At 26.3% G+C, this 16260-nt stretch overlaps 3 protein-coding genes across 6 annotated transcripts; 1 reads left to right on the top strand and 2 right to left on the bottom strand.

Annotated features, from left to right (window-relative positions):
- Window positions 1-835: 835 nt before the first annotated feature.
- Pdss2 (Decaprenyl diphosphate synthase subunit 2) lies at window positions 836-4627 on the bottom strand. Of its 3 annotated transcripts, XM_085656478.1 has the most exons (8): window positions 4443-4627; window positions 4284-4355; window positions 2832-3003; window positions 2636-2764; window positions 2352-2553; window positions 2027-2293; window positions 1760-1915; window positions 836-1657 (listed from the first exon to the last, which is right to left on the bottom strand). In XM_085656478.1, the coding sequence occupies exons 1-8, from the start codon at window positions 4456-4458 to the stop codon at window positions 1502-1504; spliced, it is 1170 nt and encodes a 389-aa protein (XP_085512604.1). In that variant the 5' UTR covers window positions 4459-4627; the 3' UTR covers window positions 836-1501. The 3 variants fall into 3 exon arrangements, with proteins under 3 accessions (XP_085512604.1, XP_085512605.1, XP_035725517.2); XM_085656479.1 differs by having other exon boundaries at window positions 4284-4512; XM_035869624.2 differs by lacking the exons at window positions 4284-4355; window positions 4443-4627 and having other exon boundaries at window positions 2832-3433.
- Window positions 4628-5194: 567 nt separating this feature from the next.
- On the bottom strand, window positions 5195-6213 carry LOC118443120 (NHP2-like protein 1). The gene is made up of 2 exons (XM_035869631.2): window positions 5949-6213; window positions 5195-5706 (listed from the first exon to the last, which is right to left on the bottom strand). The coding sequence occupies exons 1-2, from the start codon at window positions 5949-5951 to the stop codon at window positions 5329-5331; spliced, it is 381 nt and encodes a 126-aa protein (XP_035725524.1). The 5' UTR covers window positions 5952-6213; the 3' UTR covers window positions 5195-5328.
- Window positions 6214-10062: 3849 nt separating this feature from the next.
- LOC118443111 (uncharacterized) lies at window positions 10063-16114 on the top strand. Of its 2 annotated transcripts, none has more exons than XM_035869607.2 (6): window positions 10063-10340; window positions 10947-11327; window positions 11435-11811; window positions 12143-12257; window positions 12647-13079; window positions 13179-16114. In XM_035869607.2, exons 1-6 carry the CDS (start codon window positions 10289-10291, stop codon window positions 14548-14550), a joined length of 2730 nt encoding a protein of 909 aa, XP_035725500.2. In that variant the 5' UTR covers window positions 10063-10288; the 3' UTR covers window positions 14551-16114. The 2 variants fall into 2 exon arrangements, with proteins under 2 accessions (XP_035725500.2, XP_035725499.2); XM_035869606.2 differs by having other exon boundaries at window positions 12632-13079; window positions 13179-16109.
- Window positions 16115-16260: the final 146 nt, after the last annotated feature.

Below are 16260 nucleotides of genomic sequence, written 5' to 3' on the forward strand. Positions count from 1 at the left end.
GCCTAATTTAAGGCAAATCTAGCCATATTACCATACTGCCTTATTAGTTCTTCGAATAAGGTATTTTTTATTAATAGTTACCGCATACGAACCCAAGAGAAACGCACGACATATTGCGCTCATTTTTGCGGGTTTATGGATATAATCAAAACTTGCTATTATTGCTGCAAAAGTAGATATTAAGAATGTGAATATGAACGAACGAGTAAGAAGTTGTAGCAAAAATATATTCTTATGCCTAGTTAGTTATGATTAAATACGTATCGACTGTCTTTTCATTTATATTATTATTAATACGAATGCTTTTTGATATTTTCCGTTATAAAAAATTTTTCTACTATTATTAACCGTAAAAGATTTATCTTGAAATTGTGAGCTAAATGCATTCGTTCTATCGTGTTAACAGGGTATGTTGATCTGTTAATATGAGTTGTATTTTTGTACCGTCGATCGTTTTTAAATGTGCATATTGTTTCAGTTAAATAATAATGATTGCAAATGATTTTATAAGAGTAATCATAATTACGTATTTGGTAGACTCTTTGAATCTATGCTAGCGTTTTTCTTTCTGTTTTATTATCTTGTTGATTGAGTTGATTGCACACGATACGACTATCTATTGTATACAATTACGCAAAAAATTGTTATGTGATGTAGATGACGAGATTCAAAATGAAATTCGTATTTTTATGAATAAATCGATTTAAACTCGACAGAATCTAATATAATACCCAGATATTCATTTACACAACATATTTATAATCCTTGTTTAGTATTCCTGGACATTTCATGTGTCAACTTAAAACGATTCACCATTATAAATTTCTATAGTTTAACTTTTTCCCGTCGTAATAGTTATAAACATTGATATCCTGTTAGTCGGAATTATTTTTACTTACGCAATGAGTGACGTATGCTCAATCAATAACTACGTGAGACGGAAATTCTACACAGATTTATGATTTGAGATTTTCTCTCTCTCTCTCTCTCTCTCTCTCTCTCTCTCTCTCTCTCTCTCTCTCTTTCTCTAATCTTTTGTTTATATGTAGTACTATAACATAAGCTACATAATAGAGTTCATTTCTTAAACAATCACACAAAAATCATGACGGAAATATCCTTGCATACAACGTAACGATAAAAACGTGACTTATTATTCTGAACATCCCGGACTTTGACGGGAAAGAGTTAATATTTTCATCCAAAGAAAAAATAGAAACATATTTACAATTTGCATTATACAGATTTACGAGGGACATAAATAGAATTATTCGAATCTTTTAAAAATATACATACAAATTTTATATATTATTCACAAATATATATAAATATAATGTAGTCATGATTTATGTATTATATATACAAATAGTTAAATACATGTAAGTATATTATTCAGCTTTAAATATTAACTTCAAAACTGAAAATTGGACGGTGTATGAACTGACATTGGGCAATCTTTGTCAAAATTACACACATCAGTTCATTAACTTTGAACTTTAATTTAAAAATCTCCCATTGCTGCTATGATATTATATAATGCTGTTCTAGCATCACTTTCTTGAAATACGCTAAGAACTTCTGTTGCTTTCTGTGAGTGTTTTTTCTGTAACTGTTTTGTTAATTCAATGCCAGGCCCTTGACTTACAATGTTGTATACCTATATATAATAGCACTCTCATAGATTAATAAATTGTTAAAATAAACAGTGTTTTTATAATACAAGATCATAATTATAGGATTAGTAATTAATGATATTCACCTTTGCATAATCTACATTATCTATAGATTCTAAACCCTTATCTATTTCTGTTAAAATAGATGGATCATGTTCTATATGAAACATAATGGGTGCAGAACATAAATTGAAAGATACAGGTGGCTCTTTATTAATAAAAACCCCTAGATCCAAATATGCCTAAAAACAATTGATCAATCTAATTATTCATGATTAAGTAGTATTATAAATTCTAATTAATTATACAACTAAGTATACATTATACAGTATAGTTCCAACTTAAGAACTTACTTGCCAAGCTAATGCTAAATGTTTTCCGAATTCATAGCCCTGCTCTTGTATATCATCACTATGGCCAGCTAATTTTAAAGTACCTTTACAAGATTTTCCAAGTAAAGTACCAGCACTTAATACATTTCTTAATGTCCATTCTTTTACAGCATAATCTTTACGATTTGATGGAGGTTCACATGGTAATGGATTATTCTGATTATCTCGTCGTCCAATGAATTCTCCTTCAGTCAAATCTTTTACAACAGTTGACATTAATTCAATAAGCTAAAATTGAATATGGGTTTTAATGAAATTAATAAAAGTAGAATATATTTATACTTACCTCTTGATTCCTAAGATTTGCCAATTCAGTACAACTGTTACTGAGTAAGTAATCACCACTTAATAAAGCAATTTTATTACCAAATGTCATGTCATGTAACTCAGATGTTTCTGGATATATTCCAGGAGGTATATTTACAAGAGCTTTATGTATAAGATGACTTGTATGTATCATTTCAGTAATTTCTGCTAATGCCCGTTGACTATAATCAATTATAAAGTGACATTATTTGTATATTAAAATATCGTTTTATTATTATTCCAAGGATAAGTAAAATATTGTACCTGTGTAAAACACCAGCAGCTTTATCTTCTTCCATATTATCGACATTTAAATGACCAGCAGCTTTAGATATTAATAATATAATTAAACCCCAAGCTTGCATACTATCACGGCCATTATATATCAAATTTCTATATACAAAGAAGAAAGATATTCATATTTCTTAAAAACAATATATCACAAATTTGAAATACTCACTTGGCTGTTTTTAACAAAGGATGATTAGATCCAACTAATTTTCTTAAGTGTAAAGCCACATTGGCGATCTCATCACTGAGCAACCATCGTAAACTTAAAAAAGATGTTGGATATCCCACAATTTTCTCAGCTTCAGAAACAGCTTTATTCCAATCTGGTTTTTGACTTACTACTGGTTTTGCAGCAAACATGCAAGGTTCAAATAGATAAATATTTTTTTCTTTAGAAGAACAGACATTCCTCTGTATCATGAACACATTATTACACTTATTATGATATAAATCTTTAATAATATAATCGTTTCTGAGCAGATTTAAAACAAACTTATACTTGGACATCTTTGCTAATACTAGTTTATTAAGAACGAACTTTCTCTTCTGCTTCGCGTTTGTCACGTAAGCAACAAGTATGCGTACAAAAGCATGCTTAATGCAAATCAACTTTCACCTATTACCCTTGATTTCTACAAGGTAACTATAAAAGATAAATTCGTATAAAATAAAAGTTATAACTTATTTGTTGGCAGATGACGCTGATGTCGTGATATCAAACGACATTTTAATGGTTAACTTCGTATATATAACATACTAAGATTATTAACATATTAAGGTCATACAAGAAGTTCATAATAAAAAATGATGCGCAGACATGTTCACTTTTTTCTTAAATATTTGAAAAAAATTAAAAATTAATAAATTAATAAACTTAAACATGACTTGAATAATTTTTATAAAACTGCAATGTTTTATGGTATAGATTCTGCTTTTTACATAAGCAAATGCGATTAAAGCTTAAGATAAAAAAAAAATTCAAATTATTTTACTTATGTAAAGAATAGGAATTCAAAAAATATCATCACTATGCGATAAATGTTATATTTATATATAAGTATTTCTATTGTTATTTAAAAATATGTTAAGTAATTAAACTTGAAGAAACATCCAAAGATAGATTTATCCAAAGGATCAAATTGAAGAATACTGCGCTAAAAACAAATAAAATAGATGGAATATACGCAATCTGTATATTTTTTTTTTCAATTGTTCCCCATATATCAAATAATTAAAAAAATATTTTAATATTTTAATAAAAACATGTACATTACAATATTATGTATATCTACTTTTCATAAGATATTAAATTTACTGGATAATTAATGTCTTCCTATTAAAACTGTTCATTATTTCTGGTTTTATAATGGTGTAGACTAACAAGGAGTATAGACGTAATTCTTGTTTAATGTTGATGAACAAAATTTCTGTTTAAAGATTAAGATTTAAGCAAGAATATAGCTTTTTCGAATTCTTAAAAAAGCTTTATTTTTTATAAAAAAAAAAAAAAAAAAAAAAAAAAAAAAAAAAAAAAAAAACGTCGAAAAATGATATTCTTTCGAGAATAGTTTATACATAAAAATAAAGTTTTCTTAAAAATTCGAAAAGTCCTGATTCTTACCTGAAATCCTCTTCTTTAAAATGAGACCTTGTTCATCAAAAATTATGCCTGGACTTGATATTGATGTAAACGCTGCTTCCGACATTTTTTATGGAAAAGAAAGTTTCGTATAATAGCGCCCTTCCAATTTTGCGATGAAAGAGAAGTAGCTTGTATTACCACTATTTATTTTCATTATAGTATGTGTTTCCGTGAAATAGATGATTGCTTCTTCATTTATGTAAATAAACCGAAGCTCAGATTTTCTGATTTATTGCAAATACAATAAAATGCATTTTGCAATGTTCACACGGTAACTCATTAGACATTTTAATGAGTTTCAGCGGATGATTCTATGGAAAAAATAAAGAAACACATATTTAGCCATTTATGCCAATGGATCTTAGTTTCCGAGATATTGTTAAAATTTAGAAAAATTCCATTTATATTCTAAAAACGTAAAATTGATATAAGAAACATTTAGAAAAATGACAACCATCTAGATTTGTCAGTTTTGATTGATTCTAATAGTTAACACGTAACTTTTTTGTTGCATTCCGGTGGGATAATCAAAAATCATTCAATCTATATAGCCATATTCCAATAAGTTACAATTTTCATAATTTTCTAATTATTTAAGCAATCTTTAATGTATACGTAGTACAATAAATTAATATTTAAACAATAGTACATTCGTTGAAACTTTGAAAAGAAGATAACACGCGAGAAAGTCAAAATAATTTTAATATTAAATTCCAATACTTAAAAATTTTCATCTTGGACCTTGTGCTATATAAACATATATATAATTTGAAATGTTAAACGAATCATTTCCATGACCATTAATGTCTAATTTTGTACATACAAAAAGAAAATATGTATATCATATAAAAATATATACTAGTTTTGAAGATATAAAGAAAATAATTTTGTTATTGTTTATTGAAAATTTCAATATAATTAATAATTATTGTTATACCGGATATGTGACAAAAATATCTATCTATACAAAAGTCAAAAACTCGACGCTTGAATCGAATATCATTGTACAATGAAGAGATATAACTTAAACTAATAGACGTTCTATCTGTTGTTGTATAGCTTGTATTTGTGGTTTCAACTGTGATCCTTCATTAACTGTAACGGAACAGGCTACAACTGGCCTAGATACTCCACAAGCACGACCTAAAGCTTGTTTACTACGGACGAAAACATAAGGTACATTTTTATCTTCGCATAACAACGGTAAATGCAAGAGAATTTCTAATGGTGTAGCATCCGCAGCCATTACGATAAATTCTGAAAGGCCACGATTTAAAGTTTTCGCTGCTTCATTCGCACCCTTCCGTAATTGCTGATAATCTACAGCTTGTTTTACGAGATTTAAAATTTTTGCGGTTAGAGTTGCATCCGCTAAAGGATATGCTTTTGGATTAACTTCTTCCTATAAAAACCAATATACACATAAAATTATTACTCAAATTTATATAATGAAGCATAATGTTTTACAAATAAATCTATCTCGAACAATAATAATAATAATCATAATACGTTTAAATGTAAATATGAATGAGCCCACGTGAGAATTAACCTCAAAATATATAACCTCTGTAAAGCGTTTTAAACATACATATATATATATATATATATATATATATATACATACATATATTATAAAAATCTTACCATTTTTATTTCTATAACAATAACTAAAATTAAATATATAAGATATATATGATATATCAATAATCTACCCTCTCGGCGATTAATAATCTAAATCGCTTCACTGAGGAACTCCAAACATTCAACGAACTTAATTTATACTGTAATGTAGGATTCAAACAATTCTAGATAGCGTAATAACAACAAACTAAATCTGTTCTCTCATACACAACATATAAGCCGGATGTCTAAATGATAAATCGAACACGGAAAAAATAAACCACATGTGCTCTTTGTATCTAGTTTTCGCTTAGAGGGCACCCTTGTCGCATAAACTTAAACATGGTTTTCCTAGGTACTTATGTAATACTAGTGATTTGCTAAAAGTTTCTAGATCATGAAAATATCTTGCTGTAACTCAACTATCGCTCAACGTTATTAGAACAAGGGAAAGAAGAGGAAAAGTAGTAGTAGTATAGTTGTTAGGATTAGGTTACGTTAGAAACTTGACAACATATTATAAGCATATCAAATGTCATGTGACGTAGAAGCATTGATATAAAGTGTTAGGGAGGGAAACAAGACGTCACGTATTCACTCATGTGGATACAAAATATGAAACTCTACCACAAGGCACTGTAACGTCATGCGATGAAAATTATATAGATTCTTAAATCTTGATCATAAAGATCATTTGCTCTCCTTATTATCTACAGCATGTTTATTAATTATTATCAATTAATTATACAAATATAAAATATAAAATTCCAATATTTAAAAATTTTAATCTCGGAGTAGTCGGCCTTGTATAATACAGACATATTCTTTATTTAATTTTGACGATTATCGAGTTAGTTTTCTTCTGTATTCTGACGCGTAAACAACGAAACTCCCTCTTTCTAATCGTGAAATCTTATAAATTAATAATTTCAATAATTTTTCAATCATTTTTAAAGTCTCGAATGTACACGGAGTACAATAAAGTAATATTTAAACAACACATTCCGTTTACAACGGTGCAGGTCGTTTAAACATTAAAAAGATGGGAAAGCGTGAACAACTTAAAATAATTTTAATATAAAATTTCAATACTTAAAAATTTTAATCTCGTATATCATGCATTTTCTTATTACAATAGTGATACTAGTAATTTTATTTGTATTATTCTATCTCAGGATTTCATTACAATCGCGTGCGTAGCAATGAACTAATGGAATTGCTAAAATAAAAATATTGCAAAGTAATAGCAATATTCGTTTGCGTTTCGCAATTTAAACAATAAATGCTTTTGAATCGACTGCGTGCAATGCAGCCGTTAGAGTCAGTGTTTGTTCGCAAAGTATTTTGCTTCTTTAACAGTCGCAAAGACTATATTTATAAAAGATAGTAGTGTTTCGCAAATTAACTTCAGTGATCGTATCATCATTCAATGATCATATCCTTAAAGAATAACTATCGCGTAATAGAGTTAGTGTATCATTGAAGAGGATCTCGACCAACTTCGATGTCGACCTACTTCATTTTCAACTATTTACGAATCATTCACTCTCAATTTCTACCTAAATTCGCGGACGAGTGTTTTGGAGTCATCACAGAACATCTTAAATATTAAGTGAATTTTTAAGTTTCTTCGATCACTCAATCATGTCAAGAACAAAAGGTCCGAATCGGCACGAGTGATTGGCTGTAATTAATCAGTAGAAGAGTATTAAGAGATTACGAGTAAATTTCTTCGGAGATTTATTTGTGAATGATTCCTTATTTTTTGGTTTGTTTATTAGATCAGGATAGGGTCTTCTTTTTCAAAAACGTTTATAATTATTTGAGATTTTGAATATTTTAGTATTTTTGAATATCTTAAATATTTTTCGTGCGGAAATAGTAAAGAATCGATATTTATTAATTCTAATAAAGAATGAACATGGAGACATTCACGATGAATTTGGATTACAAGTAAAATTGGTGCATGATTTTCTCATAATAATTAAAATATTCACTCGAGTAGAATCGAGAAAAATCGAGTAGAATCATTGCTAAAAAAACAAAGAAACTTGTAAAATCAGAGCTCATAGAACCTAGATTAAGTTAATCAATTTTTAGCTCAGGATTTCAGCAATTAATATACTAATTCTCGTTTCTCTCCTATGCTTTTTGAATTTTTCAGTGAAAAAATATCTCTTGACGAAAGAATAGTAATTATTTTCTATGTAAAGATCTCAAGTTTCTTTTTGGATTGCGTTAGAGTAATCAAATTTTAAAATGAGGGAGGATTTTAATTCTACGCCATTTGTTATGAAATGCTCTATAGTATAGTGGTTAAGGTACGAAGTAAAGAAGATGTTATATGCCGAATTATTAATATTATTTGTCACTTAAAATGTTCTTATAGTGATAAATGTAGGAGTGTAAATTTAAGAAACTGAGACGTCATAATATTTCGTCTCTGATCCACATTGCCACATGTATACGAATAGGATTATTTTATACTTTATGCATTATTATTATTAAAGTCGAGTAAGAAATTCGTTTCCAAAAAATTCAATTAAAATCATAATTTTATTTTTATTAAATCAAGTTTTATATTAAAGTAATAGCTACAAAATGTATAAGATTTGGCAATAAAGACCACTGAAACTGCATTGAATAAAAATGCACATGGAACTTAAACAAGCATAGCAAAATATGTGTCAAGTTTTCCCTTTGTCGAGCGTTACGGGAAAAGAATATTTGTTTAGATTAGGATCGAAAATTTTTCAGTTTCTTTTTCTCTTTTTAATTTAAATTAAATTAAATTCAGAATTTTATTTTTCATAAGTAATCTATATATACACACATAAATTTTCTTTTCTTATTTCTTTTTTTTCTATAAAATCAAATTATATTAGTCATTAAATTAAAGCTTTCTAAAATCACGGAACAAATAAAAAATGGCAATTGCAGAGAACACTGGAACTGCATTAAATAAAGGTACACATGAGTATGAAGTAACCAGATTTAGACATATGTTCTTCACTTATACCACATTACAGAAGATTAAAGATGAAGAACTTTTCATATTCGATATAATTAATTCAATATAGATTCCAAAATCAAATTTATCGGAACATATATTCATATATGATAAACGCAGATTAAAGAAATGATGACTTTAAACTTTTTATTTGCTCGAAAATTCGATTAGATTACCTCGCAATTTTAGAGTATTACCTGGGATTTTAGAGTAGAGTCATTGTTAGCCCGTGGGTCTCCAGATGCAGCAACCTCCAAGTGGTAAGACCTGGGTCGATATTACTTGCGATATATTGAAATCAAAATCTAAATTACATAACGCAAGTACTACCGAGCGAATGGTTGCATATTTTTAGTGCGTTTCCAAAATTTCTTATTAGAAATTAAAGTACTTACATTCTACATTGTTTATCATAATTCAATAGATAAATAGATTAAATATAATAGAAGTTAAAATAATTTCTTAGAGAAACGGTCTGAAAAATTCTAATTTTTTTGTTATACTTATTTATAAATAATGATTTATACATAATTATTAATAACTATTTATTTAGATAGATATAAGTTTTAATAAAAAAAAATAAATTTCTTTTCTCTATTATTGAAGATTTAAATGTTTTTTTGATTTTTAAATAATTGTAGTAGTAATAATATAAAAGAATAAAGTTAATATTAATCTATTGCTATTATTTTTAATATGTTTTATTTTGTATTATATATTCCATCTATAGTAGTGTAGTAATACACCTGTAGTGAAGTAATGTCGGGGACTAATGACTGCTTAAATATAGTTTAAATATTCGTATAAATAATTAACTAAAAATAAACATATAAAGTTTATATCATTAATAAATCTTTTAGAATCAATCTATCTTCAGAGATGTGGCATATAGTTTTTTCTTACTTTTCTCAGATATATTACTATTTTTTTATTACATATAAAAATTACACATTAACTCCATTATTAGATTACGGGAGAATAGATTGTAACCTATACAAGTTTATACTTATACTTACTAAATACAATAAGCACATAATGGTAACAGTATTTCCCTATTGCATTTGTAGTTCGCATTTTGTCCATACTTGTCGCTGAAGTCGCATACGCTACGAGCGAAAGATGGTAAACAATCTTAAAGATGGCAAATGTCGATGTAACGAATCTTTGAACAATTTTAAGGGTGTTGACTGTCTTGTCCAATCATTGTAGAGTTTTACTAGAAATCGTATCTCGTTCATCTAGTATCTTATAAGCGGTAAGTAACTAAAGAAGAAGAACAAATAACAAAGTACCTGTTGTACACAAAAGATAGCGGAATGTAGTAGAATGTACGTTCACCGCGAATATAAACGACATGATGGGTACCAAAACATCCTGTGATTATATTTCTAATTCCAATGATGCAGGTAAATACATATGCATTTTTAATTATAAAATACAATAGCAATGCAAACACTGATTTTGATATAATGAGCTGGATTTGCCGAATTAATGAGAAATGATTACAAAAAACCGTCTGCTGCGCGTCCTTACGGCGTCTGCTAGATTGATGCCGTTTAGAAAATACGAAATTAATATTTTTATTTCAAGTATAAATATTTTCATATTATAAACATTAATTGTGTACTTTTTTATTTTATTTTATTTTATTTTTTTGATTATTATTTTATTATATTAGGAGTTATAGTAAAACAAAGAAAAGATATTCATGTGACATACCATTATATATCTGTCAATTATAGACAATTAATGTAAAAATATATTTTATTGATATCATTTTTAAAGGAAAAACATAATTATTTAATTTTCTTTGATATTATTATATATTTTTATGCAATTATATAGGCAAATTTTAATTATGTGTATGTTTAAATTATAAAATGTCCATGATTATTAATTTTATATTTTTATATTTATCGCAAATAAATTATAAAGACAAAAATAAAATTAGTTCAACAAATAATGTATATGAGAAATGTATATAATATGTATCTTATATAAAATATTTATAGGTATCATGGGAAGAAATAGTCCAGCTGCTTTGTTGGATATGCTGGCAGAAGTTGCATCTCGTACTTTATATTCAGAAAAAAAGGAGATGAAATCATTATTAACCTCACAATGTAAAACTAAATCTGATGTTATAAAACGTAAAACTCAAGAAATGTGTTTAAATGTACCTCAACTTTTATCTATGCCAATGTCCCAGTTGGTGAAACAATTTTCTGTCTTGACTAGCGATGAGCTTAAAAGACAGTTTTCATATACCTGTACACTTGTAGATGGGTGTAATCAAAAATATACAAGTTTTGCCAGTGAAGGAAAAGCTAGGAAATCTATAAAAGCGCATTTGGCTGAGCATTTAGAATATTTAAGGACTAATGAACAAGCCTGTATGTATAATAAATTTATATATACTAGATAATTAGGACTGCTATGTTTATTAAAAAAAGTATACATTTATATTAAAATACATATATATATATTATTTTTTTCATAGATTATACTTTTACCACAAAACCTATAAAATATAAAAACTTAAAATCAAATTTGCAAAGTAAAAATGCACGTTTACAACAATCGAGGAAACCTCGAAGAACTTTAAATAAAGAAAACAAAGATGTAATGATAGAACAATCTTCAGATTATTTGCATAAAATTTTGTCGAATGATACAAATTTTCAGAAATTTGAAAAAGAGAAAGCTACAGAAAAAACAGAAGGTTTTAATAGCTCAGAAACAAAGAAGACTGAGCATATAGATGTTAAAGTTCTTGGTGATCATAGTTATTTTGAACATTTAAGAGAAGAAGCTTCAAATCAAACAGAAATAACATCATCTGATACTATACTAAATAATTCATCAAGGGAAGAGAATGTTAGTAAAGTTTTTTTTATCATTATAAAATCCTATTATAATGTTATAGGAATATAATACCCTAATACAATTGTGCGTATAATAGGGAATCTAACAGTATAATTATAACTAACTATAATTAGCAAATATTACTTTTCATATAATATCTTTAAAAAAATGTTTCTATTGTTATAACATTCTGACTATAAAAATATATAAAAATCAATATTGAAAGAAATTAAAAAACCGTATTAATACTATAAATAGTAGTTTTCAAACATCAATAGTTAGCACATCTCTAATTTTTTATTCATTGTAATCATTATGTAATCCTAGGTATACTTATTTTTAGATTGTATTAATGGTGGTTGGTGCTGACAGCATACGTATGAAGGAGTATTCCCATATTAAAGGCAAAATATCTGATAATTTAAAGCATCAAGACACAGGAACATTATACATATCAGGCAAGTATCTTATAGAACAAAAAGATTGGGATTTCTAAATAATAAACATATTTTGTACTAGGTTATGCTATATGTTTTCCATCAACTTAATGCATATATATATCAATAACAAATACATAAATTTATGCAAGATGAATAAATCTTGTTGTACTTCATTACATCATACAATTTAATTTATTCTACATGTTTTGGCATATTATTATGCAATTGTCCTATCTATAACCATTGCTTTGTATAATTATCAAGTAAGCTACTATAATCTTATATTTGATTCTAAAATTATATAATATGAAACATAAATAAACTATATAATTTTGAATATAATTTAATTTTAAAAATAAATTTATATAAGATTGCTTATTATTTTTTTCTAGATGTACCTTGGATAGAAGAAAATTGCAATAAGAAAATGGACATGCCAACAATAGCCAAACCTAAGGGAAAAGCAAAATTTATAGGAACCAGCAAAGAAGAACGAGAATTAGCATTAGCTTTTATGGACCGTATAAAAAAAAAAGGAAATCCAACAGGCAGTAATCTTCAGTGCCACATTTGTGATCCCCCACGTAGTTTCACAGCACCTACTACACTAGTATCTCATTATCGAAGTCATGCAGGAATAAAACCATATGAATGTCGGATATGTAGGGCAGTTTTTACAAGAAGACATAGTTTGAAGTATCACATGTTGATTCATCAAAATCAAACGAGATTCACATGTGCTGATTGTGGAAAAAAATTCAGACATCCATCACATTTTAGAGAACATCGACGCAGACATACTGGAGAAGCTCCTTTTGGTTGTGATGATTGTGGTCAAAGGTAAAAATAATATTCTAGATTTTGTTTAACGATATTATGAATTGTTTTTAGTTATATTATTAATACATATAATATATATACATATATATATATATATAGATTCAAAACAAGGAACACTTATAAACGTCACTTAAAAACACGTCATGGAAAAGTTCTTACTACTACTGGTGAACTTTTGTTTCTTTCTGAAGAAGACTTTCAAAAAGTACGGACTAATAGAAAGAAAAAAATAGACTACCATGATATAAAAAGCATAGCTATAGATGAAAATATAATAGCTACCAGAACAATTATGAATTTTCAAAATAATATTGAACCACAAGAAATAAATAATGATGTTTTAGAAGAATATATCATTAATAAGGATTGTGATGACAAAGCTACTGATACAATACAAGTTATAGATAAATATTTTGAAAATTATGATATTTGTTCAATACCATTTCTAAACAAGACTGAACATCTAGAGGAAGGTGTATCTTTAAATAATAACGACGATAATAATATTACAGAATCAGATCAAAAAGAAGATATAGATAGAATGCAAAGTGACTTCCAAAAGAATTCTTATAATAATCTAACAGTAATAAAAACTATGAAAAATCAAACTTTATTAAATAAATCTGTAAGGAATGAACATAAAGTTATATGTGAATATTTAAATAAAGAATCATACATAGAATCATATTATAATAATGAGCACCTTCAAGCAAACAAAGAAACAGATAACCAAGAAGGTATTGATTTGCTTCAACATCAAATAAATAATCACCTGCAATTAGTAGAAAATCATAATACAGATTATAAAAATACATCAAACAATGAAGGACAAAATGTTGAATTTGTATTACATTTAACGAAGAAAATGGAACCAGGAACCATAGATAAAGGTACTAATTGCAATATAAATGCAGACGAAGAAAATGGATTTCAAAATTCATATAATGAAATACAGTCTCAAGAAAATGAAAGCAATGTGGATACATATATCCATGAAGAAAATTCTATAAGAAAGGATAATTTACAATTACATATGGCAGATGAATTAATTGAAAATTCCACATCTCAACATGAAAATGTTCAAAATAATTTAGAAAATCATATTTTAGTAAGAAATACAAATATCAAGAGTTACAAACATAATATATTAAATTTAATGAACAATGAGACATCTGCTGCTATAAAGAATATAAACACGAATCAAATAGATCAAAGTAAACAACAAATATATATTAATACAGATATGCTAAATAATATAGTTATGCAAAACAAGTGTATACAAACTTTGCCATGTAATTTCACTTTATGCTATCAACAAAATCAACACAAATTGCAAGTAAATGAATCTACAAAAGTTACTATGCTTAATAAGTGTACACAAGGAATTAACTTGATACAAAATGGAAAGCAAAGCGCTATTTTGTTATTATCAAATAATGCTTCAAAAAATGGTATATTGCAAATTAAATAAAATAACTTTGATATTATTAATGTAAAAGAATAATACTAACAAAGATAAATAATAACACCAAATATCTGCAGGAAAGTAGCAATATTGGTAATTTTACAAGTTTGCACAATTTTATATTTGTGTATTTAATAATAAACATTAAAAGATAAAATAAATTTTACAGATCTAATTTTTAAATTAAATCTAATTTAAGAATTAGATCTGATTCATCTTTTTTTTTTAAATCTACACTCTTTCTATAAATGGTATGTAAGCCATTATGTTATATATGTCTGATTATTTTCATATAGAATCACAAATAATAATTTCGAAAAATTAGTTATTAATAATGTTTTGATCTTTCATACTAGAAGAATTTTGCTGGTGTAGCTTAAAATATTTTGTGTATATGGTGTATATAAGATTACACACAAGAAGAGGATATAGGTTTGAAATTTTTTCTAACCATAAAATTTAAATACGTATGTAAGTCTTAACAATATAAATAATGTTTTCTATATCTAGAATAATATTTTAAAACATTAAAGTGTTGCCTAATTTTTATTAGTAGTAATAATACTGTTCCTCTTATTCTATAAGTAATATGAAAAAAATAATGGCATAATATGGAAAATTTTCGTGCTTCATTTTATACTTATTCTCATATATATTTCATTCGTTTACTTCATGTTTATTATAACAAAGCATACAAATTTATGACAAAAAATCATGAAAGTACTATTGTATATCTGTTTCGAGCATTATTAGTTTAGTAAAAGATCTGAAATTATATAATTGTAACTAATATCTATTTTTATAACATTATCTGTATAAAAATAAGACCAATATAATCTTTAAATAATTAGTAGGAATATTATAAATAATTTAAACTGTAGAAATCTGAAGTAATTTGAGCTCATTAAGAATCAGAATATATTTTATATTTTGCTTTGAGATAACTACTTAATGTAACCATTAAATACAATTTATTTAATATGGCTTTTAATTTAAAAAAGTTTACTTGAAATATTCTGTGCAATGAAATATAATGACACATTAAATATTCTATACCTTTGATATTATATAGTTATTTAATAACATTAATGTAGTAGTTCGTCTTTCATAAAAAATTTCGAATATATGTAAAATCTACTTATTAATAGTCTTTATCATATGCAAATCTAATTGTTTGTAAGTTGAGTAACATAATATATAAAAAATACTCAGTAATTTTTCTAATTTTTTGTTATAGTAACAACTTTTTCTAGATATATATTCTCTATAAAAGACTTATGAAGTGTATTATAAGATTTGAGAATGTTGATTAATTATATCTCTATATTATAGAATTTGTAATTTAAAAACCAATGTGCCAAATTTTCCACATCTCTCTTTTTAAAACATCTCTGGCCCCATAATTATAGAGTCTATTTAACATTATCAAAGTTTTTTATATAAACATTCCTGTAATATAACATATGTTAGTCAAACATTAGTTATTATGTTACAAGCACTGCTACAATAATAACAATTGTTTGTGTTCTATTTTTTATATATTTTTATATAACATTTAAAACACACATCATATATAATTAATATGATCATCATGTTAGTAAATTTCTATAACATTGGATATTTATATATATTAGTTTATAATTGTTTAATATGTAGAAATTGTTATCAATTACTAGTAAACATTCATATAATTACTTATTATACACATATGAAAAA

Source organism: Vespa mandarinia, chromosome 4 (genome assembly GCF_050613455.1).
Source record: "Vespa mandarinia isolate Hongniang chromosome 4, ASM5061345v1, whole genome shotgun sequence".
Taxonomy (NCBI): Eukaryota; Metazoa; Arthropoda; class Insecta; order Hymenoptera; family Vespidae; genus Vespa; species Vespa mandarinia.

Bases quoted from the DNA above. Each gene is read 5' to 3' on its own strand.
- Pdss2 (XM_035869624.2), bottom strand. From the start codon at position 3,169: ATGTCCAAGTATAAGTTTGTTTTAAATCTGCTCAGAAACGATTATATT. The intron at 2,765-2,831 runs GTGAGTATTTCA...CTTTGTATATAG, and splicing joins CCTTTGTTAAAAACAGCCAA to AAATTTGATATATAATGGCC. The intron at 2,294-2,351 runs GTAAGTATAAAT...ATTCAATTTTAG, and splicing joins CAAATCTTAGGAATCAAGAG to CTTATTGAATTAATGTCAAC.
- LOC118443111 (XM_035869606.2), top strand. From the start codon at position 10,289: ATGATGGGTACCAAAACATCCTGTGATTATATTTCTAATTCCAATGAT. The intron at 10,341-10,946 runs GTAAATACATAT...AAATATTTATAG, and splicing joins TTCTAATTCCAATGATGCAG to GTATCATGGGAAGAAATAGT. The intron at 12,258-12,631 runs GCAAGTATCTTA...ATTTTTTTCTAG, and splicing joins AGGAACATTATACATATCAG to ATGTACCTTGGATAGAAGAA.